This window comes from Peromyscus maniculatus, chromosome 12 (genome assembly GCF_049852395.1).
Source record: "Peromyscus maniculatus bairdii isolate BWxNUB_F1_BW_parent chromosome 12, HU_Pman_BW_mat_3.1, whole genome shotgun sequence".
NCBI lineage: Eukaryota > Metazoa > Chordata > Mammalia > Rodentia > Cricetidae > Peromyscus > Peromyscus maniculatus.
In genome coordinates this window covers 16,735,178-16,761,412 of record NC_134863.1, presented here as the reverse complement: position 1 = coordinate 16,761,412, position 26,235 = coordinate 16,735,178, and the positions used below count along the sequence as shown (strand labels likewise).

Sequence of the window (26,235 nt, the reverse complement as noted above, 5' to 3'; positions counted from 1 at the left end):
CTATTTCTTTCCTCATGCCCCTTCACCGGAGGCAATTTGTATGTGTGCAGAAATTTGTCAAGATTCTTAGGAGCTCAGATTGTAGCCACAATTCAAACTTTTTTTTTTTTTTTTGGCTCCATCTTGAGTGCTAGGTTCCTGAGGAGAAACCATCTCTTTGTCACCCAGGCCCAGGGTTGAAGAAGTAGTTCTGCAATGTGCCAACTGTTAAGATCATACAAAAGTTACTTTTTCTTACTGAGACTCAATTTCCACATCTCCAAATGAAGATAACACTATCCTATTACCCAAGAGCCTCTAGGGTTGTTGTGAAGAAGAGAAGTACTCCATACACAGAACACAATGAAACACAAAGCACACGTGAATTCATTAATTAAAATTGGCTAGTAATACAATCACAATGAAGGAGACAATTTCCAAATCCCTTGAAAATTGTTGAAACGTGTGTTGAATTAACAAGCTAATTAGTGAATGATTAAGTCAAATTCCCTTAAAGAGAATATCTCAAGTCTGTCAATCTTCTCAGATATACAAAATACCTATTTTTCAACTTCCTAAAAATCATAAAAGAGTATTTAATTCCATACACATAAGGCAAACTTCTGTATGTTTGCCTGTTTGTCCAGCATTCCTATTCTATTAGATGCCACATTCTAGCTGTTCTGAATTCAAATATGAGCCATACATGAAATTGCCGCTAAAGGTGACTGGTGTGGGCTACTTTGAAACATTAGGAGTTGAGCAGCTGGACATAATAAGTAAGAGGGCCTGTGGAAGCAGGTATGCTCCATCCATTTAGATAGCCTGACCGGACCAGCCGACAGTAGACTCGTACCTGAGCACAACCCAGAAGTCACGAGGCAGCAAGCAGCTCAGGATTATGGCTCAAAAGAAAATTTGATTTCTATTGATTTGCAATCGAGAGTCCTACTACATGGAATGAAGAATTTCTTTTAAGAAGCAATACCAGTAAACTAGGTCAGAAGTAATGCTTACCCTTACCGATCCTCAAATGCAAAATTATTCAGTTATGGGCTTTAGAACTAGAGTGATGAACCAAATGAACCCTTATGCTTCCTGCACTTATATTCCAGGAAGAGTTGCAGATGGATGACGGTACAGAGTTCTGGAGAAAGGGATTGAGGAGGGGCTGCCCTTGTAGAGAACCTGAGTCCACTTCCCAGCACTTACATGATGGCTCACAACTCCAGGGACCCTGACATTCAGGTCTCCATGGGCACCTGGCATGCATGCAATGCACACACATACATGGAGGCAAAACACTAATACACCTAAAATAAAAACAAATTTTAGAACAGTTTGGAGAATATCCATGGGCATAATATACAGTGGAGAGACTCTGCAAAATCCCTAAGATGTATTTCAGCAAGAGCCATAAAGGACACACAGAAGGTGGGGAGGAATTTAAGCAAAGACCAGATTGTGGACAGAAATCATATTTTCTCTGAAACCTATTAGGGCTTTTCACATTACATGCCTATAACATCCTACTTTACAGATTCAGGAACTATACTTCAGTGAAGTGACATAGACCTAGCATAAAGTGATCAAGGCAAAACGTATGTTCAAAGCTTCTGATGGCTGTCCCAGCCAGTATATATTCCATTAAGCTGCTTTTCCTCTTATGTTTCCTCTTATGTTATGAGACAATTTTGCTCTCCCCACAATGCTACCGCCAACAAGACAGCATTTTAATAGCTACACAAAGGAAAAGGATCTGGGAATGTGCTACTCTTTGCTTCCCTCCAACAAAATTAATGAATGGATGTTAAATCGCTCAAGTCATCTACAGCACAGCAGGAGTTCATAATAAGGGGAGGACCCTCTTCTCCCCTGAATTCTCTTTAAGGAATTCATTTGATCAGAAGCCAAGAACTAGACCTCATGGTGAGGAGCCAGAAGGGGGAAAAACAGAACAAACATGCACATCTCTTCTCCTCAACTGTTTCCTTTTTATTGAAAAGGGAAAGATATCTGCTTGCTGTAGTCTATTAATTATGGTTCTCTGGGTAGAGAGATCACAGTCCAAACCAGTCAAACCCAGAAGGAGGAGAGGTGCTATAAAAATACATGGGGAATCCCAATGAAATGCAAGAACAGGAACCACAGCACAGCGGGGTTCCATGGGTCCTGGAGAGCTGTAAGGAGCCAGTGGTGGACAGATCTACTCTTCCATTGGTAGTCGATCTACATGCCTGTTCCTCTCTTATGCTTGTCTGTTTCCTCTTGACTACATTGGTCATGTTTTATTCCTCTTTAGTTCCACCTTGCCTATAACCCTCAGTTGCTTCCTGTGCAGACGGGAATTTCTCCTCAAATCCTCAAGAGAGGGAATTCTGTTCTGTATAGATTAGCTCATTCATGTGAATTGTTCTTTTGGTCACAGACAGAGATTAATCACTGTGTCCAACTAGATGTAGCCAAGGCCTGAAAGTTCTATAATAAAAAAAAAAATGGGACTTGAAGGGCCAAGTTAGGGACACCAAGAAGTTTTCTGCCTCTTTGTGAATCTGAGACAAAACATGACCTTTAATAATTTTTAAAATCCTAGTTCATTCTAAGAGTGCCCTGGCTTCTACCCTTTTTTAGCCTCATAAGAGATGTAGTAGATGTTTTTAGTTGCCTTTTTACTACATTTTGGCATATGGTTTACTGTCAAATTGCGTTTTGTTGTTGTTGTTGTTGTTGTTGTTGTTATTGCTACCTCCTTTCTCCCTCTGTATGAAGTGTGCATGGGGGGAGCTCTTTCTCTCTCTGTATGCAGTGGGGAGGTAGCGGGGGGGGGGGGAGGATCACAAACCCAGGAGAAAGCTTGGTTTCTCAATAAAAAAAATAAGACCTGAAAAATAAAAAAAATTAAAGACATATCTACTCCAACAGATGTACACATCACAATATGAAAAAGCAAGGAATATGAGAAAGCAAGGCAGTGACTTCTGAAAAAGCACAGACTATTCCTTCTAAATAACCAAACCTAAATGTACTGACATGGCTAACGTGCCTGAAAAGGAATTCAGAAGTCTAGCTTTTAAAATCATCAATAGCATTAAGAACATTAAAATAAATAAATAGATGCAGAAAGGAAGTCAATTTAGAACCTGGAAAAGAGGATGTGCAGCATGGATAAGAAACTCCACAAAGAGTAGCAAGACTCTACAGTTTGAGGATTATAAGCATGTACCGCCACACCCTGATGTTATCTACTTAATTTATGTATTTGTTTATTTTTATTCTTTGAGAAGTTTATACATGTGTACAATAAAATATGATCATATCTACTCTCCTTTTCTCCTTCTGGGTCTCCTCATACACACCAATATTCCAACTTTATGTTTGTGGTGGTTTGAAAGAATACGGCCCCCATAGGGAGTGCACTATGACAAGGTGTGGCTCAGTTGGAGTAGGTGTGGCCTTGTTGGAGGAAGTGCGTCACTATAGGGGTGGTCTTTGAGTCTTCTATGTTCAAGTGACTCTCAGTGGCATAGTTCACTTCCTGTTGCCTGTGGATCAAGATGTAGAACGCTCAGCTCTTCTCCATCACTATGACTGTCTGCATACTGCCATGTCCTGCCATGATGAAAATGGACTAAACCTCTAAAACTTTAAGCCACCCCAATTAATTTTTTTTTCCTTTTAAAAGCCAAAAAATAAAAATAAAAATAAAGTTTCTGTGGTCATGGTATCTCTTCACAGCAATAAGAATACTAAGACAACATACTTGCATTTTTTTAATACCACAAAAATCCATTTAGTGCCACCCATATGTGTATGTGTTGTTCTTGATTTTAGTGGGATTGCTTTGAGTTTCTCTCCAGAAATGGGTATTTTCAATTCTCTAGTCAACAAATACATCGTGTGACAGTTAATCTTGATTGTCAATTTATGGAACTTAGAGTGACCATAGAAACAATTTTCTGGGCATGTCACTGAAGAATTACAGCTATTAGATTCATTGAGGTAGAAAGATCTACCTAAAATGTGGGCAGTAGCATTTTGTGGACTACTCACCCGAGAGCAAGCATGCATCGCTCTCTGCTTCCTGCCGGCAGATGCAATGTGAGCAGCAGCCTCAAGTTCCTGCCACCATGACCTCCCCACCATGATGAACTATACCCTGGAACTGAGTCAAAATAAGCTGTTCCTTCTCAAGTACTTTTTTTCAGGATATTTCATACTGGTGAAAAGGCAACAAATGATACAGATCACCAGAAAAAAAATCAACAGAGTTAAATTACATCATCAGTCAATTTTTTCTAATGGACAGTTGCAGAATATTCTTAGCAACTCATGGGCATTTTCCAAAATAGGCCTCCTTTTAGGCCACAAACAAGTTATAACAAATACAAACAAAATTAAATATTTTCTTATATCTTGTCAAATAATAATGAAATAACATGCAAAAAAAACCCTGTAGAAACCACTTTAACAAATAGGGCTAAATTAGTATACTGTTTCCAGATATGCTGGCACCTGCCTGTAATCCCAGTACCCAGGAAGCAGAGGCAAGAGAATCAACACAAGCTCAAGGCAGCCAGGGCCACTTAGTGAGAGTCTGTTTCAAACAAAAAAACCACTAAAAGTATACTCTTGAATGATAAATGGATTGAATAAAACAGTAAATAAATTTTAAAATTCCTAGACTTAAATGAAAATGAAAACAAAGTTTTCCAGGACCTTTTGATATGGCCAAGGTAGTCTTAAGAGGAAAGTTTATGCATATGTGTTTGCATTTTAAAAAATCTGAAATGTTTTAAAGATATACTTTCAGGTCTTAGATAACAAGATCAAGATAAATTCCAAATTGCTGGACAAGAGTACATAATAAAGATCAGAGTGGAAATTAATGAAATGGAGATTGAAAGAACAATCCAAAGAGCAAATGAAACAGAGTTAGCTCTTTGAAAAGAAAAAAGATATTGACATCTGGGAGTGGTAGCCCACACATTCAATCCCCCTAGAGACAGAGGCAGGCAGATCACTATAAATTTAAGCTAGCCTAGTCTACAGAGCAGGCTCTGGCCAGCCACAACTACATAGTGAGACCATCTCAAAAAGCAAGCAAAAAGATATCCACAAATAGCCAAACTAACCAAATGCAAGAAAGAAAACCCAGATCAATGAAATTAAGATGAAGATGGGTTCATTACAACAAATTCCAACAAAATTTTGAGGATTATGGTTGTGTTAGTCAGGGTTCTCTATGGGAATACATACATGCACACACACACACACACACACACACACACACACACACACACACAGAAGCACACACACACAGAAGCACACATATAGGGAATTTATTAGAGTGGCTTACAGGATGTGTTTCAACTAGTTCAACAATGGCTGTTTACCCAAGAAAGGGCCAAGAATCCAATAGTTGTTCAGTCTATGAGCCTGGATGTCTCAGCTCATCTTTGGTATACACTGGAATCCTGAAGAATTAGTTTCTAAGGCAGTGGTTCTCAACTTTCCAGATGTTGCAACTCTTCATGCTGTGGCGACCCCCAACCATAAAATTATTTTTGTTGCTACTTCATAGCTGTAATTTTGCTGTTATGAATCATATTGTAAATATATGATATTAGATCCCTATGAAAGGGTCAATTGGCCCCATCAAGGGGCCATTACCCACAGGTTGAGAACCAGTGCTGTAATGTCAGTGAAGGAATAGACTTGCTAGCAAGAATGAGAACAAGCAGGCAAAGGACAAAGTCTTCCTTCTTCCATGTCGTTTATAGAGGCTGCCACCAAAAGTTGTGACCCAGATTAAGGGCAAATCTTCCCACTTCAAAGAATTTAAATAGGAAAAAAATCCCTCACAGGTACACACAGCCTCTTGGGGTTTAGTTAATTCCATATATAGTCAAGTTGATAATCAAGAAGAGCCATCTATATTTTGAAAAAACATATCCCAATAAATGGGAAAATCTAGGAGAAACTAATCAATTGCTGGGCACATATGATGTAGTTATATTAAGCCTAGTGGATCTGAACAACTTAAAGAGTCCTATACCCAGCAATGAGATTAAAGTAGGAATAAAGAAGACCCCCCCAAGTAAAATCCCAGACCAGATGAATTCACTACTGATTCCTATTAGACCTTTAAATAACCAACATCAATGTTCCTCAAACTATTCTATAAAACAGAAATGGATGGAAAACTAGCAGACTTGTTATTCTTATACCAAAACTAGATAAAAACAAAAATAATACTATAGACCAACTTCCCTGAGGTACATAGACACAAAATTTCTCAATAAAATAATTACAGGCCAAATGAAGCAACATGTTGAGAATATTACATGCTACGACCAAGTTAGTTTTGTTTCAGGAATCTAAGAATGATTTAACACGCATAAGCCAATGAATGTAATACACCCTAAGCAGACTCAGAGGCATAAATCACATGATCATCTCAATAAATGCACCAAAGGCCTTTGACAAAGCTCTGCAATCCCCTGTGACTAAAGTCATGAAGAAAATGGGAATCGAAGGAATCCACTTCAACACAGGAGACTCTATGTGACAGATATGTGCATTACCTCACAGTAAATGAGGAATAACTCCAAACATTTCCCCTAGAATAAGGGACAAGACAACAGTGCTCTATTTATCCTTCCTTAATGTTGAATTCTTTGCCAGAACAAGAAAGCTGGAGGCAAAAATAGGGAGGGGCACAAGCCAGGAAGAAATGATTCTAATTATCCCTCTGAAGACCATATGATTCTACTAATAAAAGACTCCGACAACCAACAGATAACTCTCAGAGCCCGTGAACACTTGAAGCAAAGTAGTGGGACACAAGATCAACATACAGAGCCCATTGACTTTGTCCATCAATAATGCATACTCTGGGAAGGAAATCAGGCAAACACTTCCATTAATAACAGCCTCATGGCTACTTACCTGGAAAATTTCCAGGTGATGGTCCCCACCAAAATTCCATCTTCGTCACTATTTAATATTTTTAATAAAAGCTTGCTTAAATTCGAAGGGGAGAAAAAAGCCTCACAAGATCTTCCCTTTCCTGAAGAGAAACAGAGGACAAATGGATGGGCGGGGGAGGGGCTGGGCCAGAGGAGAGAGGGGAAACTGCAAACTATGGTCAGGAATGTAAAAACAAATAAATAAATAAATACAGAAAAATAGACTCACAATATGCCTAGGAAAACAGTGTTTCTTAGAGAGCAGGACTTTGGTTTATTTCAGAATTCTTCAAGCTTTTCGCCTTCTTTTGTCTTCCATAAAAATATTAGAGTAAACTTATTTGTCCACAAAACCTTCTTGCTGAGATGCTGATAGGAATCGTGCTAAGCAAGTGTATCAAATTGGAAGAGAATTAACATCTTGACTATGACAGATCTTCCATACTCCACAAATGCAATGTGTCAGTCCATTCCTTGACATCTCCCAGTGTTTAATTTTCATTGGTATTTTGTGGCTGTCAGCATACAAGTCGTGTGTGTGTGTGTGTGTGTGTGTGTGTGTGTGTGTGTGTGTGAATGTGTGAATGTGTGTGTGTGTGGTGTTTCCTCCCATTTGTATGGTCATCTTACTATATTGTCAGTTTAATTTTCACTTCTCTCCTGCTAGATATGGACATACTTGACATTGATTTACACACGTTAATCTTATGTCTTGAGCCTTTTTTTTTTTTTTTTTTTTTTGGTTTTTCGAGACAGGGTTTCTCTGTGTAGCTTTGCGCCTTTCCTGGAACTCACTTGGTAGACCAGGCTGGCCTCGAACTCACAGAGATCCGCCTGGCTCTGCCTCCCGAGTGCTGGGATTAAAGGCGTGTGCCACCACCGCCCGGCTTAATCTTGTGTCTTGAAACTTGGCTTAATCTATTAGTTCTCAGAGTTTTCTGTGTGTTTCTTGCCCTTATCAATATACACAGTGATATCATATTTAAATAAGGATTTTCAGATGAGATCAAGAGTGTTCAAGGTGGTAAGACCACAGACAAGTAAGAATGTTTAGTATGTACTCTATCTGGACCCTTTGGTTCCTCTACTTGTATTTCTGTGATATCTCAAACTTCCAGTACTACGCTGACGTCAGTAGAGAAAATAAGGGCCTCCCTCGGTCCTGCTCCCCAGTCTGAGGCAGAAAGCATCAGTCTTATCTCCATAGCGTGATAGCACTTGTAGGACTGAAGTGCTACTCTCAGTCCTACAGAGGAAAACACCCCAAATTATCTTTCTAATAGTTCTTTTGTTCTTCAGGAATGGCTGTTTACTTCTGTTCAAATGTTTGTTCTGGATTAGTTAAATGGCCATGTGGTTGTTGGTGCTTTTTAAGATGGTTTATATATTCCAGTACAGAGTCCAAGATTTTTTTCAGTGCCAACCTTCCTTGCATCCCTGGGAAAAAAACATTTATTCATGATATATAACTCTTTTTATACATTGCTGGGTTCTGTTCATTATTATTCTGGGAATTTTTGGATCAGTATTTGATGAGGAATATTAATTTTTGACTGTTTTTAGCATCTCTGTCTGATTTGCACATGCTACATTTGCTTCATAGAATGCCTAGAAGGTGTTTCCTTCTCATATTTTCTGGGAAGGTAACTTGGTTTTCAGTTTTTTGTGTAAACAATTAATACAATCCTCTGGTGAAGATATTTGGGCCTTGAAATTTCTTTTGATGTAGGTTTCTATATAAAAATTAAATTTCTTAATTATTATAGGACTACTCAAAGTTTCTATTTTGTGTTCCTTGAGCTTTGGGGGATTATATAGCTTAAGATAGAGATCTAAGTTCTTAAACTTACATGATAGAGTTGTGAGTTGTGATTCCTTACTATTTCTTTGATGGTTGGAAGCCCTATAATGGCACACCACCCTGACACTTCCATCTGTCCGTCACTCAGCCCCATCCACCCTTAACCTACCCCACCCATCCCTACCCACTCCCACCCAGTTTCATCGTGGGTGTTGGTAATTCTGCACTATCTCTTTTATTTGTCACCCTACTAAAAGTTATCAGTTTGATTAATCCTTCTAGAATCTGCTTTTTGTTTCATTAATTTTCTCTATCATTTTTAAAATTAATTTCAGGTGTTGTCTCCTTTATTTCCTTTGGTCGTCTAGCTTTGGGTTTGTTCTTCCTCAATCCAGATTTCTTTGAAGTGGAAGCTTAGATCACAGACTTGAGACCTCTTCAGTTGATGTGGACACTTTTCTTGTAGTGACTTTAAGTACTCTTGTGAGCAATTTTACATCCTACACATAAGGTATGCTGTGGTTCCCTTCAATGCAATGCATGGATGCCTCCCAATACATTAGTTTCCAAGCATTCAAATATTGCCCTGTATAACCTTTCTCATCTTAATTTCTCCTCCAATTATCACAGGAAGAAAACAATCCAGATGATTTTACTTCTTTTGATTTAAGTGACATTTCTTTTGTGGCTCAAGATTTAGTGTATTACAATACAGTCCATTTGTATTCTTCAAAAGAATGTGTGTTCTTCCATTAGGTTGAGTGATCTCTAAAATGTTGATTAGGTTCTCATCACTGTTAGTTGACCAGTTGTTCTAAGTCTTTCTAATTTTCTGTACAATTATATCAACTATCGAGAGAATGATGTTGAGATCTCCAGCTGTGTCTGGGGGTTTGTCTCTCTGCTCTCAATTCTACCAAGTTTTCTTCCATGCATTCTCACTTCTGCTCCTTGCTCCACTTACATTCAGATAGCTACATCTTCTTAGTGGCTTGAATTTTATCACTGCCCACTACAACCATACAACCCATTAGAACTATACCCTCTTTGATTATTTTCTTCACTTACAACTCCAAGTTTTACCATACCTGTTAAATCTTGGAGGTTGGGGCTACATTTACTGAATAGACCACTGGAGCAGAGGTTTCTTTTCTTTTAGTTTTTTGCCTTGTTTACTGTCCCTATACTGACTCTACCTTTCCTATGATGAGACATTTGTAACAGCTGATGGACACAGTGAAATGCAGACAATTCCACCAGAGCACTGCTTGTGAATCAGGCAGTGTTTTTACACATAGGAAACAATGATACTTTTTAAAGTAACAATTGTGGTGTCTCATAAGCCTTAACAACCTCAATATTAAGATCGAAGACTTACTTATTTTTTTAAAGAAACTTGTATGGGTAGGCTTCTAAATAATTAAAATTGAGTTTAAATAACTTAACTATTGGGCAATTTTTTTCCAGAGCCAAATGTCTTGCTAGTAATGCCCACACCCCATTTGATAACACTTGGGAGAAAAATACATGGTGTGGTCATATAGTAAACATACTAGCAATGGTGTACTATACACACCAAACAAGCTCAAAATAATGAAGTTAGGATTTTATTATAAGTGATTACCATGACTGGTGTCAAGATGCCAAGGAAAGGTCATAGAACATGTGTGTGAAGAGATGCGTAATTGGCTCTCATAAGTAAGTAAGAGATGACTTTAACTCACCTTTGCATCAAGGGGATGGAGAGGGGACAGTTAAAGAGTGGGGACAGATACAGCACTTGTAATCCTGAGAGCACACAGCCTGTCTAACATACCGGCAGAGTAGGAATGGCCTGTGGCTAGCCAGTGCGTGCCTCCTTAAGAGAAGACGATTCACCTGCTTAGGCAAGTGCTCAGAACTCCTTTGTTCTCTGGTTGCTTCCTATTTTTCCAGCTTTTCACAGGCTCTCTCAGCATGGTGCAGTCTAACCCAGACATGGAACTGATACCGATTTCCAAAGCCGGCCTCCGTACATGTTCTTTCCATCTTTTGGAATATTGCTTCTTTATCTCCGGTCATGTTCTTCGTTTTGTTTTTGCTTTTTTTTAAAAAAAAAAAATCTTTGCTCTTTCTTTAATCTTGTCCATCCCCTTTACTCAAAGCAGTGACCCCTAGTGAATTGTCATAAAGTCAAGTGGGGGACTGATACCAGTGTGTGTCCTGTTTGTTGTGATTTTGTTATCTGTCCTTTTCTCTCAAGACTGAGAGCTCTGAAAAGCTGGAAAACTTTTTTTCCTACTTGCCTCTGGATTTTCAGCACTCAGGGAAGAGTTTGACTTATGAAAGGGCCCCAGAAAAATATGTAAATTGATGTATGAATGAGAGACTATTCGTTATTAATAATAATAAATAAATAAAACTTTTATATGGTACATAACATGTAACAAAAGTTATTGTAAGCACTGAAAAGATTTGGGTAATTTAATCTTTGAAATGACCTCTTTAATATCTCTGTTTTGAAGATGGTAAAACTGGGACCCACTGAACATAAGAGACCTGCACAACCAAGTAGACTCCGTAGGAAGTAATTGAGCAGGCGTTTAGAAGCACCAGACTTCTTCTGCCCCTTGGCTCGTTTTTTTTGAGTTCTCCCTAATTGGTTGCAGTCATGGGAAAACAAACACTCCCAAGTACATTTGCGACTGCAGTAACTAAATGCTCTCACTGTCCTGTAATGCAGGTCACTCAGGGAACATTAGCTCTCTGGATGAGGTTGCCACCATGGAGAATTTATAGAGAAAAGCAATGTGTTTAATTAAGTGGCTGTTGAAAACACCCACCAGGACAAATGGATTCTGGCAAGAGAGGTGCTTTTGTTACTGCCAGAGTCCTGCCACAGGTCATTAAGATCTTGATAGATTGGAGACACTTTTCTGCTTGGATGCCTTCACCAGAGGACAAGGCATGTCTTCCTGGGCTTCTGACGCTTGGAGGCCTAGAGACTTGGAGACAGGTCCTCCATGGGCCCTGTCAGCGGAGAACTGTACTGGAATAAAATTAGAGCCAAGCTGGTGGTGGGTTCTGAGTCATGCTGTGTAACGTTCACTGTACTAAGCTTAACAACAGCGCATCACAATGCTGTTGCCACAGTGTGCACAGTGAGTGGAACCAGAATAGAAAGCGGGTGCCAGGAAAGAAGATGAGATTGTTTTGGTTGTGTTAATACAGGACAGCTCTATGAACTCAGAAGGGTTCTCAGAAGGACAGAAAAAGGGTAGGCCACTCCAAGGAAGGAACATCATGCAAAAGAGAGGAAACCAGGTGAGGACAATCACAAGGCCAAAGCATAGCATTTGGGAATTTGGGGAGATTCAAAAACTGATGGTATTTAAAAAGGAGATAATGGTAAATAGGGCTAGAGTGAGCGCATGACTCACAGGACATCAAGAATAGGAAAGAAGCACATGGACCCATGGAAGTTCATGGATGATGAACATAAGATGGATAGAGATGGATGCCTCTCAGATTCAGTGTGCAAAGGAACCCTGTAAATCTGCAAGTTCAGGTCTAGTAGGTCTGTGGTAAGGTGAGGGTCAGCATTGCTATCAGGTTTTCAGGTGTTACGAGTGCTGCTGATCTCTGGCCACAGGTTTAGCACTAGGAGTCGAAAATCCACGCAAGTGTACAGAAAGTGAATAGAACAAAAGAAGCAGCTAGAATGACTTGCCTTGCCTTTGCATCCTTTAGTACCACGTGGTTATAAAGGATTAGAAATTGACAATTTCCAGTCGTCTGGTCTTCGTCCTTTTTAATTATTGTTAGCTGTAGTTTCCATTACCGAGCTGTTTTGTAATCCTTATAACATAATTAGACTGTGACAAGATGGAAGTGTGGCTGGCTTCCGTCCATCAGCATCACTCACCATCTCCTACAGGCATTTGACTATTTTAGTTGTTTGTGGGCAAGGACTAAATAAAGGCAAATGAACAGCACACGCCGAGGAGAATGGGACGGGGAGCAGAAGTCGAAGAGGTCTCCGACCCTGCCCAGTGAACCCCTGACCCTCTTCCCTGCAAACAAAAGGCAATCAACAAAGAAACCAGACACAGGCGCAGAGATCGTGCAACCAATTTAAACTGCAGTGATCTCTGTGTCGGGAGTGTGCAAAATCACAAAAGGCACCAAGAGTGGTGTAATGGAAAGACAACAAGGCGGGAGAGAGATGTCACTAAGTCATGCCCTCCTCTGGCCTTTAATAAGTGGTTGCCCTTGAACAGGTCATTTAATCTCTGGACTTCTTCATCCATAAAATAAAGCCATCGGCTCGCAGGGTCCTGCCTTTGCAGGCTGCTTGAGGAAAGAAGGTATGAAAGAGGCCACATGCACTGAATCTCCATGCAAGAAAGTGGCCCAGAGTCAGTTGTAGGGAAAATGGGACACCTGCTCAAGAGTGCTAAGAGCACCCTTGTGTTTTAGTTAGGGTTTCTACTGCGGCCCTGAAACACTGTAACCAATAAGCAAGTTGGGAAGGAAGGGCTCATTCAGCTTACACTTCCACATTGTTGTTCCTCACTGAAGGAAGTCAAGACAGCAACTTAAACAAGGCAGGACCCTGAAGGCAGGAGCTGATGCAGAGGCCATGGAGGGGTACTGTTTTACTGGCTTTTTTCCCATGGCTTGCTCAGTCTGCTTTCTTATAGAACCCAGGACCACTAGCCAGAGATTACACCATCCACAATGGGCTAGACCCTCCCGTATTGATCACTAATTGAGAAAGTGCCTTACAGCTGGACTTCATGGAGGCATTTCCTCAACTGAGGCTTCTTCCTCTCTGATGACTCCAGATTGTGTCAAGTAGACGCAAAACCAGCCAGTCAGTACACCTTGTCTCCCTGAATGCCTTTGTATTGTTTATTTTTTATTTAAAATTCTTTGTTTTTATTTTGTCTGTATGTGCATATGTACGTGTGTGTGTGTGTGTGTGTGTGTGTGTGTGTGTGTGTGTGTGTGTGCACATGCCGTGGCCTGTATGTGGAGGTCAAAGGTCAATTTGAAGGAGCTGGTTTTCTACTCACCATGTGAGTTCTTGGATTGAGCTCATGTTGCTAGGCTTTACCTGTGCTGAGCCTTCTCAGTGGCCCTGGCTTTGTTTTATTTAAAGATCTGGGGGACCCAGCCTGAGAAAACTCTCTAAGCCAGCCGGGATGACCTGCACACTTCCACTTACCCTGCCAAAGCCAAGAAACAGAATTCTCAGGGTTTTTTTTTTTTTTTTACTGTATTTGTGCTGGAGAAGCCACAATGGGCTCTCAAAGGGATGCCACATATGAAAGAAGTGGTCCATGCCCATCAGCAGGCTTTAGAACAGCACAAAGGTACACATGGAGAGTGTTTTAGCCATAGCATGTCAGAACCTTTATCTTTGCTACTGTGACTCTAGGGTCCTCTTCTGAGTCTGGACTCCTCATCTTACACAGATAACACTTCCTTTTTTGGATAGTTACTGTGGAGACTCCATGAGGAAGAACACTTTAAAATGCTACAGAAATGTTCATGGGTGTTGTTTTTTGTTTGTTTGTTTTTTAATCAAATGGTATGATGGATGCTTCAATGTCTTTCCAGTCAAAGTCTTTCTCCACCAGCATCCTTGGCTCAGTGCTTTGATTTTAAAGAATAATAATAAGCACTTAATTCTGTGTTACACTCGCTGGTAGATTGAAAAGAAGTGGTTAAATAAAAGCTAAGCCACCTAATGACTTTCAAAAACTATGTGACATCTAGGAACAATCCAAGGAAAGTCCTGGGAGCAGTGCCATTTAGAGGTCATCGAAATTACATGGATTGCATTCTTTCGGTGGCAAATGCAAGGACAGCACTTACCCCAGTGTGTGCTACATTTTGAGTGTTCAATTAAATGTAATTATTAAAACATAACCGTCTTTAGCGAAACACATAGAGACCAGCTAGACTTACATATTCCAAAAATTAGCAGTGGATGTGTTTCTTTCATGAGATTGAATTTCTAACAGACGAAACAACACACTGAACCAAATCCATTAGCCCAGAAAAAAGAGTAAGCCAGGTATGATAGTGCAGACCTGTCAAGAGGATTAAAATAAACTGTTCCTCTATCTTTATTTTGGTACAATAATAATAGTACTTTATTGTTTCAAGTTCATCCTCGGCTACATATAAAATCCTGTCTCAAAAAAAATGTAAAAAGTGAACTCCACTTGTGTTTGTGCAGCTGTTGTGACAGGAACTAGCAAGCAGGATGCACACCCACGTCTTCTGCAGTCACTCATTCATGTTTGAGAATGGAGGTGTGGTTTAACTCCACGTGTGTTCTAGTCTCCGTGTGCCTAACACCAGAAGTTCATTAGATTTCATGTATTCATCATGCCAAAGTCCTCAGACAGAAACTGGGTTGGTTGGGGGAAAGCAGGTAATGAATCATATTCTCCATGTCTTTCACAAATGTGAAGAGAACAAGAATTGCTTGGCCTCGTCACTATGAGCGGGTCTCCTCATGGAGGCGTGAGAAGAGTCTCTCCCGCCGCTCACCCTTGTGTGTGGAGGGAAGAGCCTATCTTCTCCGCCTCTTACCATGATGTAGACATGGGCACCTGGAGTGTGCTGTACTGAGGAGACTCCATGGCCATCCTGCCACACTGTCTGGGACACCACAGTGTGTCAAGATGTTCTTGGGGCTGGCTTAATGGATCTCTTCTGAAAGTATGTGTAAAAATTTTTTAATGTCTTTTTTTAGAAGGGCCAAGAAGGAGAAGAGAAAGAGAGGTTGAAATGAGGATCACTTTGTCTTTATAACTGTGTAGGCATAAAATACCCCTTAAAAGGATGGCTGAAAGCCTGGACTCTAGCACTCTCCCTCAAGTACCTGTGATATTTTAGCAAAACTGGGATCTAAATGGAGTTATGGCTCCCTGTCTGACTCCACCTCCCAGCTTCTCTGGCCACTGTCTACATCCCCTTCCCACATGCCTTCAAATTCATTTTTCTGCTATTGCTGAATACTATATACATATCAGTTTCGATTATCATAAGGGACTCACCAGGATTAATATGGAAGACAGCTTTACTAACACATTTTTATCCCCCTTGCTTTATATAGAAGCCCTTCTATAAGAAACAGTCACGCTGGGCTTACACTCCATTCTGATGAGAGTGTCCAGACTCATATGTAGAATGATATACACACCCTTCCTGTATGGACACCCTAAGACATATTTTTCCCTCAAAATTGTCTTTAGTTCTGTAAGTGATGAATGGCAATATTTAGGGAAGGATCTAATGGGGTTGTAAGCATGTTTCCTACAGAATGTTTCTTCAATAAAGTAGGACTCTGTCACCTTCTAAACACACAGTGACCCAGTCAACTATCAGTCTTCCAGGCCCAAACCAATAGCTAACTGATGACTTCTCCTACAGGCAATGAAATGCAAAGATCCTCAAAGGCCAGCTGTGCCGACTACCAGTTTTTCCTCTCAGCTCCCAAAGCATCCTTCAGTAAGAGCCCTGTGATAAATGATGCGGTTCTTAGCATTTCTCCTCCGCAGTGGTAACATGTTAATCTTCTGTGACAGAGAGCACAGCAGGCTATTACAGGGGAGAGGAGGAAGGTTTCTTACCTTCCAGCACAGGCAAAAACAGGGGAGAACCAGGGAGGACTGCGTCAGCCACAAGCCCAGAACAGGCCCCGCAAACACGCAGCTTCCACCGTCGAAACCTTTCTAAAATTTTATAGCAAGCTTTTCCATTCATCGCTGGAAAAGGTGGTCTCGGTGAGCTTAATAGCAGACTAATACTACATTAGCTTTTCACAGTGTAAAAGCTACAGGCACGGCCCACCTGGGCTTTGTCTGCACTGTTGACTTGTTTTCCATCATTGCCTTAAGCTTAGATGGTCTAGCAAGCGACTAACGAGGAAATTAAGTTATGGTCTGCGGCATTTGTTAATTTTGTCAGTATCAGTGTGATAACTGTTGTGATGCTGAATTCAAGTTCTCTGGAATCCGGGTGCTTATGTTTCCTAACCAGAGCAGAGTTTTCATTTCATGGGTCCAACATGGTTCTCTGTTTGAATGAAGAATGGGGAAGGGAACGGATGTAGATTTGTCCAAATGAATTAATGAAAAGCTTAAATTATAGGCTTTCTTTTTCATTAGTGTTAAGTCAGGAATTATAGAGATGGGTAAGATATAAATGAGTGAAGGAGAAAGGGAAAGAAAGAGGCAAAGGCAGGAGGAGCAGGAAGAGGAGTAAGTAGGAGAAGGAGGAGCAGGAGGAGGGAGAGCAGGAGGAGCAAGGGGAGGAGAAAGCTTTTCACCAATTATTAGTGCTTGTGAGTGGGAGAGGGCACTAGTGAAGCATTTTACAGTAACATCTCTTTTTGTCCTCTCAAAACCACATCAGATATGAATTTAGTCTCATTTTATAAATGAGACACAAAGAGTAAAAAGAAAAAAAAAAAGACAAAAAAGTTAGTTTTGATTTGGTTCTGGGAAGGTGTTTGAAAGAGTAGTGTAAATGTAACCACCCGGGTCAACTGGCCAGAGATCTGATTCTCCTTCCTGCTTGTTGGGACCCCATTTTTCCAGCCTGGATGGTTAAATTTTCAGTCGTTTCTTTCTGGAAACACAGCCAGAGAAGCTTCCCTGCTCAAGGGGCAAAGACTACACACTTCTTCCTTTGGCCCTAAGGACCACTGGATTACTGGAGCTATGAATCCCCAGCCCGATAGCAATATTCACTGAACCCATCAAAGGTCGAAGTGGGTGTTTTAAACATATTTCCACATAATATTATGGGTTCTATAGTAGACAGACACCCCCCAAATGTATCACTGAGTATGTGAAAGATCGCAGGCAGTGCAATTTCTAGGAGGGATAGAAAGGTAATTACATCCATGTAGCATTCCCAGAGGAAGCTCTCCTTTTAAGGGAAGTCTTAAAGGGAAAGGATGGCATTATGTGAGCAACAGAGACTTGTGTGTTCACTTGCTTCTTATCCTACCTTTCCCCTGTGGCCTGCCTTTCCTATACTGCATGCTTTCCCTAACATTGATGTCCACACCCACATAGAACTCAGACTATATATGAGACCTCTTCTGTCCCTTTTCTTATTTTCTTCCCATGGCACCTAGAGTGAAATGACCAGCGGCCCCTGTGTAGTTACAGAAAGCACTCTTATAATGGAGAGGGGTCAGAGCTGGGCACCTAGAAAGCTATTCGAATAGTTCTTGAAAGCAATGATACAGACCTGAGCCCATGATCGCAGTGGTGCCAGCCCAGAAAGATTACAGTTGGAGTCAAATGTGTCCATTCAACCAACTAAGGGAACCCTCTCTAGTAGGAAAAATCAATAAAGCACCATAACAAAGCCCAGAAGAGTTCCTGTAACACACACAGCATCTCCCTTTCTGTTCCAGTGATATCAAGCAACATGTTTCCACCTCCTTTCGCACAACCATACATACTCACTCCGTCAGGAGCCAGAAGCCTTGAACAGTCTCTCCAGAAGTCTGTTTTATGTGGCCTCTCAAGTCTTCCACCGCAGTCTCAATGGCCCCTGGCTGAGTGGGAGAAGAAATCATTTCACATAGGGAAAATTGAACACACTCTGTACTTTTTTTTTTTAATATTTATTTATTACATATACAGTGTTCTGCATGTATGCCTGCATGACAGAAGAGGGCGCCAGATCTCACTACAGATGGTTGTAAGCCACCATGTGGTTGCTGGGAATTGAACTCAGGACCTCTGGAAGAGTAGTCAGTGCTCTTAACCTCTGAGCCATCTCTCCAGCCTGCACTCTGTACTTCTGATTAGTTAGAATGGCCAGCATCTCCTCCTGCTCCTCCTCCTCCTCCTCCTCCTCCTCATCATCATCATCATCATCATTCTCTTCTTCCTCTTCCTCCTCCTCCAGGAGACTAAGCCTGGTTTTGCAATTGGATATTCTGTTTCACTGCAAGGCAGAGAACTTGGTCTTGAACTCTGTGTTTTAATGCTAGCTCTATTGTGTGGGCCAAAAGTATTCCAGCTCTTATCTTCTCAAATCCTGTTTTCTCACTGGAATGAAAATAGCCATTTTCAGAAAGTTCAAAGTAGCTAACTAACTAACTAATTAAATATATATAGCATATATATGTTTATATATATATGTATATATATATATAATTTTTTTTTTTAAGAAAACCTTTCCAGATTCCAAGAGCACATGTTGGTAAAACACAAAAAGTAGCTTCCTTCCAGTGCTCCAACTAACAGTGCAGCTCAACTCTGTCTCCTAACTTTCACAAAACAAGTGTTCCCATGTCTGGGCCTAGTTCTATGTGGTTAACAGAATGGCACCTGTTCACGTAAATTCGTACCCTCCCTAGTCCACTTATTCTTAAACTTTGGTGTACATCAGAGCCTCGTTGAAACAGTTCTAGGACCCTTCCTAGTTTCATATTCAGCTAGCATTTCTAACACGTGTCCAGGTGGCATTGTTGGTAGGAAGACTGTACTTATAACAACCAGTGCTCTCTACACAGTTATTCTCAGTGCTTGACTGCACACCAGAGTCATCAGGGAGACAAAAAATCCTAAGCCAGGATATATACTAGGCCAATTATTTCAGAAACTCGGTGGATAGGTACATAAGTACATCAGGAATTTTTAAGAATGCATTCTATCTTATTATCATATAGGGGAATAGAGACAAGGAAAGACTAAAGGTGCTTCGGATGAGGTATGTGTGAGTGGTGCAGAGTGTGAGCTAGCTAAGTACTTTATCTGCACACCAGCTCCTTGGTTCCTTCTGCACAGCCCAAGCCACCCACAAAAAGAGGATACAATCAATACCCAAAGGGAGGTGAGTGACAAGATTCATCGATAACTAGTTCTGCAATGTGCACTCACTATTTGGCTCTCTGGCTAATAAACTGAACTAAACCAAACCTTCTGAGCCACACCGATGACCATAGGCTCTATACATCTTCAAGAAAATGTAGTCATAGCTTTTAGAGCCAAAGATTCTGATTCCATCATTTTAGTGGGTTTCTTGTTGAGCTAGACGGTCAGCTACTGGACTGGATGATTTTCCCCTCTGTGTCATTGTCTGCAGCTGGCTTCAGCCTGGTCAGAAAGCTAATATTGGCACTTCACACTTGCCGAAGGCTGTGTGGCATAAAACCAGCAACTTCTGGGGTTTCTGTCAAATATGCTTAGCACTGCTGCCACAAAAGTTTATGCTGATGTCATTCACTTCCAGGGACACTGCAGGCGTCAGACTACCCTGGGAGGGACATGTCCTCAACCTCCTGGTAATTCTCCCTTTGCTCAACCATATATCCCCCGAAGCATTCTGATTCTTCCAGGGCCCACTTTTCAAAGTCTTGTGAAATACAATGCTCTCTTTCGTGACTCAACACTGGTATTTTTCTCATAATTTCTTTACATAATTTTAGCCTCACAAATATAACTCAGTAGTGAAACTAATACTTTTCAGAAAAAAAAATGTAAGTAGACTTGGAGAGTAATTAAATAACCCTAAAATAAGCATTTTGCTGAATGTTTTCATGCCACGCAGTTCACCAAAAATATGTGAGATGAATATAATGCTGTATAAAATTTTAAAACCTTACTATCTTCCATACCCAAAGCAATTGCCAAATCTATCAAAATGAAGAATGATCTATATTTGATCCAGATACATCTCTGTGAAGTTATACCTCAGAAATTCTTGCACACATGCAAAATGGCACAGCTGACGAGCTCTTTGCAGCCTTGTATGTAGGCAGCAATAAATGAGGAACATTATACAAATGCTGATCAAGAGGGCGCTGTATCATATAGAATGTGTTCAGATAATATAATACAATGAAGGTATAGGAGTAATGACATATATTGACAAATGAAAAGAAAAAGTAAAACAGGAGAGGGTAAGGTAGGCCACCTTCCTTACGCAGAAATATGTGGCGTAAGTATATTCCTGTTTGCTGACACACAGCTAAAGTAAGCATAAAAAGGTCTGTGAAATATATTAATGTTGGTTTCCTTACAGCGGGAAAACATGAGATGGAAATAGAACACGAAAGTGATGCTTTCCTGTCTACCTTTTCAAAAGCTAAACACTGAAAGTAAGTGTGTTATTTAGGGAAGGCTTTGATGTTCTCTACGGCTCTGTCTATGTTGCCATTGTCTGTGCCATTCTTTTCTTTTCAGTATGAACATTGCTCATGCCCTTTTTAGAATATAGAACAAAATGTAGCCCAACAGAGAGATGTCTTTCCTTCACTTGTATTATTGTAATTAACATTTTGGACTTAATAAATTCAATCTAATAATTTAGAATAAAAATTTTTAAAGTACATAGGCTCATGTCTTAGGTATCAAGGTTTAATCTCAGTCATGCTTATGGCTCTCTGGAATCCATGGTAAGTCATCATGGTGTTCTTCATTAGTCTGTTAATTTGTTAGATTGTTGTGATAATAATTACTGTAACTGAACTACTGGGAGATACGATGAGTCCCTGTACATTTAATGGTAACAAACACTGAATAATGAGAGGCTTTACCATCATTTGCTGTGGATATCGCTCTATATAAATAAAACACTGATGGACAGTGACCAGACAGGAAGTATAGGCAGGACAAGGAGAGAGGAGAATTGGAGAAACAGGAAGAAGGAGGAAGGGACACTGCAGCCACCCCCAGGACAAGCAACATGTAAAGACGCCGGTAAGCCACCAGCCACGTGGCAAGGTATAGATTTATAAAAATGGGTTAATTTAAGATATAAGAACAGTTAGCAAGAAGCCTGCCACAGCCATACAGTTTATAAGTTATATAAGTGTCTGTGTGATTATTTTATACGTGGATTGTGGAACTACAGGGCTTGGTGGAACCTGGAGAGAAGCCCTCCAGCAACAATCATTCTCATTATTGTTTATGTTAAATAAAAGGGAAATAGCCATACTAGAATTCAAGGATCAAAGGCTCCGTGCAATTTAGCACTTAGCTCTGAGACTGAAGTCTAAGAGAAATAGGAAACTGTGATCAAATACATCATCCGACACAACATAGTGACTCTCCTTTCTCTGACATTCTATCCCTGAGTAGTACAGGCAAAAATTCCTTCTTGGGGAATTCCAAAGACTTGCATGTCTGTTCCGTTGCATTTCCAAGATCTAGACTAGCCCAGGGCCAGTGCTGACCCAAACAATACCCTTGACTCGGTCACTGTTTTCCATGTAATAAGCTCCTTGTGTGCAGAAAGAACCAGTGGTTCAGAAAAGACTTATCTCAGAGACTCTGGCTCCCACATTTCTTTTGTGGCTACTATGATGGCTAGTGGAGGCCATTTTGCAATGAACACATAAGTAAGAAAATTAGCTCCATTGGCCATGATCTGTAAAGGAAAAGAAAATTTGTATTTCCTTTTAAAAAAAGAAAGTTATAAAATTCACCTTATCACATCCTTGCGGCGGTTCTGTTCTCACAAAAGAACAAATCATCTTTATGGCATTCCTCAGGAAGTTTCACACAATGGAAGCCCAACAACCTCTTGCCCGGTGAGATGTTTATTTTCTAAACTAAATGGAAGCTCACACAGGCAATAACAATAAAACTAATAAATGTATTTGTTCCCGATGTGAGGGCAAGTCACCAGGAACCCTCGAGCAAGAGAAGAGGAAAAGAGAGAGACGATGTGAGCCAAATTAGTGTCATGGAAGCAATGACATCTCACTACACAAAGGGGAGTCCTGAACCTGCTTATTAAAGTCTCGCTGCTCACAATAGAACACAGGCTATAAAAAGGCCATGGGGAACCATTAATTAAATATTAAAAGATCAAATAGTTTTAGTCCCATTAGTTTGTATGTAATTTACATTCTCTAGTATAAATTTAGAGATAATTCTCCATCTCGAATCGCTTTCAACTTTCTGATAAGGTATCTGCAAATACAGAGCCCTACAGGGAGTTTAAAAATATCCTTCTCCATGTGGGCTAAGCATTGTTCTTTTCATAAAAAGTTGCTTTTGAACATCAGTCTCCACGACCAAGATGATTATCATAATATACCTCAAGTTATTAGCCTTGAGGGATACTTTTGTTTGGAGAAGGCATGGGGCCTTTTTTAGACATATCCAAGCAATAATAGCAGACACACCACAATGAGAGAAAAGGCTCGCAAATGGACTGAGAGCAAGGGTTTTAGACTTTTACTTCTGTGACCTTGCATTCATGTCCCAAGGTCACAGGTAGTACAGGGACAGTGTCAGGTGTTGTGCATTGCAGGTATGCTTCCCAATTCCAGCATGAGCCTAGGGATGCTGGTGACCTTGGTCAAGAAATAATTCCTTCAGGTCCTTTAGGATGTTCACTGGATATTCCCCCAGACCCACTGTCTCTGAGAAGAGGTCTGTTAAATTAAGTCAGAGAGGCATAATTTTCACATATAATGATAATGACCAGCAAACCACAGCAGGAGTTTAAGAGGTGAATAATTTATTTTTATGATCTGGTACTTAGATGTGTGATATACTGTCGGATACTATGATGCTAAAATTACCACTTATTTGTCAAGAAATTCCTATTTCTATGCCAGTCACTTCTTTGCAAATCCCTCTTGAAACTCATAGAATCGATCATTCTTCTCCTTATATCTTTGGATATCAATTCCTGGCATCTGAAAAACTGCATGTCATGCTATTACAGAAAGCCAATGAATACTTTTCCTTCCCAGATCAATGATGTGAACAGAAAACAGTCTAAATATCCACCCAGTGGGCTTTGAGTTTTCAAGGGCTCAAGCCTGGCCCAGTGACCCTCTCTCCCTGATACCTGCTGATCCAGATGTGGAATGCTCAGCTCCCCCCTGGCACTGTGTCTGCCTGCACGCCGTCATGCTTTCTGCCATGACCATAATGGACTAAACCTCTGAACTGTAAGCTAGTCCCAATGAAATGTTTTCTATTATAACATACATACATACATACATACATACATACATACATACATAAATATCCACCTAAAGTTAAACACATTGTAGAATACATGCCCAATGTGGGATGCTATGAAGCTAGTTAAAAAATGATGTCACAAAACTATTGTGGCCATATGAAATATTTACCATATAATTCTAACTGCATACAGAAATTATATATGAAAAGCAAATGTATAAGAGCCCATGCAATACATATTTAGTTACTATTGAACAGTGACATTACAGTGACTTTTATTTTCATATCTATATTTTCTAATTTTTTATCAACAACTTATTTCTTGGGTGATGATCCTAAAGTCTTTTAATAAAATACTTCAGCAACAAATTCTTCCACTCACTCACTCAGTGTTCTTCCCAATTTGTAATGCATATACTTTAAATTCTTAGCCTAGCATGAGTTGATTTGTCTGTGATTGTGGCAGGGAACCATAGTACTACAAATAGGTAGCCAGGAAAGTGGTTCCAGCCCTCCGTTTGTGGTTTAGCACACTCTTGGGAAAGTTAAATCTCACTCACTCTTGTGTTACTGAAAATGAGTAACTTGAACAGCAAGTGCACACCAGCATTGGCAGAAAGTTTGCAGAAACACAGACTCGAATTTGTTCACCAGCTGGACCATGACATCTGAGATCTCACTTCAGATCTAAGAAGTCATCACTTTACGATAACTCTCACACATCTGAAACTTCAAGTACCGTGGTCTTACTTAATTATTCCTTGAGAAAGTCAACCAGCCTCCTCTTTACTGCTACAAACCCTTGTGTCAACATTTAGATCTCACCCTAGAGATTGTGGTGAGGTCATAGGCACCTTGTTGCCATTTTTATAACCATTTTTGAATTGTGACTGCACGCAAAAATAAGAGAGAAGGTACTGAAAATAACAATGTTTGAAATGTTTATAGATGTGTCATATACTCTATGAATATTGACAAAGTTAGTTCATTTGGGGCTCTTTACAAACTTGCACTTTATTTATACTTTTCAGGTGAAGAAATTGAGACTCACGAACATATGTACGCATGCACAGAAACACACACACACACACACACACACACACACACACACACACACACTTCCGTCTTCTTACTAATCAAAACATCTTGGATTTGATTTGCAAGCTAGTAAAACTAGATCATTCTCTCATTTATTTTAAAAAATGTTTATTGGGATAATGTTCATCTGAGAATATAAAGGTTATCAGACAAAAATCCCTGTGCTAAGTGTGGAATACTTGCTACTAAAATGTTGGTTAGGGGTTTCCCATAGACCCACAAAATAACTCTTGGTCACCCACAAGAACTTAATGGTAAGACCCAGTTTACGGCTAAAAAGCATCACTTTGGTCCTATGACTTGGAGAAACCAAGTTGATACTGACCTTGAAACTGCTTCCTTTTGGGGTAGCTTTGAAAGAACTTAGAAGGTGCTTTGTAGATTGACAGGGGAGCCCACCCGTCAATAGTCTTACACAGCTGTGAACCCTGTGAGCTATGATGACTAGACGATGCAGTGGAGACAGCTGTGGCATAAATGTTATGGGGAGAGCCAACAGCTTCTTAGTTGAATTGAAGACCTGCTCAACAGGAGGAGACTCATGCCTATAAACATGGCAAAGACCTCATGGGTGGAGAGGTTAAAGGCCGTACAAACCTTACTTTGTGAAAGGGGCACAGTACCAAACTAACTTCTAAGTATTAATCTTTGTACTAATAAAGTAGTCCAATTCTCACCCCTCATCAGACAGATGTTTCAATGCAGTAGATGGCAGTTAATATAGGAAATCATAAATGGGACACATATATCATACCCTCCTTACATACAAGGTTCAATACTCAATGCAGAAGGGAGTGTGTCGAGATAAAGAATCAGAAAATCGGGATGAGTGTTTCAATATAATGTCTTAGGCACACGTCAGGGCCATGGCACCCATGACTCACAGCAATTGTGGTTGCCTGAACAAGACCTGCACAGGTTCAAGTCAATCAACATTCCAGCACGGAAAGGGGAGGGGCTCTCAAAGCCCCATCCCTAGCTGAGGAGCTATTAGCAGTCAGTTGAGGGCTGCTAGAAGAGGAAGAGTCAGTTTCTTCAGGAGTGTGGTCCATGGTAGGTTACCCATGCTCCATTGAATGATATTCTACACCGGATGAACACAGGCAGCATTAACTGGACTTGGCGGGCTATAAAAGTAGAAGAAAATGGAGAAGGAGGAGAAGAGGAAGAGAACATGAAACTATGTGGGGAATGCATAGGAGTCTTGAAGGATTTTGCGGGAGAAATAAGAGGGTTGATATAATCTAAATTAATTGTAAGCATCTATGAGATTACAGAAGGATAAATTAAGAAACTTCAAAGCTGGTCAGCATTAAATGTCCATGGGTTTGTTTGTTTGTTTTTTTAAATCACAACTGTGTTTCCACTGCTTTCCCACTTGCAAGTGCACATTTGTTACACTTACACAACCTTCCGTACTACGACTGCTGGTCTG

The 26,235-nt window shown here is 40.3% G+C and overlaps 1 protein-coding gene across 2 annotated transcripts in view; it reads right to left on the bottom strand.

Annotated features, from left to right (window-relative positions):
• Window positions 1–26,235, bottom strand: part of Tprg1 (tumor protein p63 regulated 1) — a 158,308-nt gene that overhangs the window by 77,175 nt on the left and 54,898 nt on the right. For both annotated transcript variants that reach the window (XM_042259116.2, XM_076548650.1), the window contains exon 3: window positions 18,231–18,322. In XM_042259116.2, coding sequence (XP_042115050.1) covers window positions 18,231–18,322 — 92 coding nt within the window. The remainder of the gene's footprint in view (window positions 1–18,230; window positions 18,323–26,235) is intronic.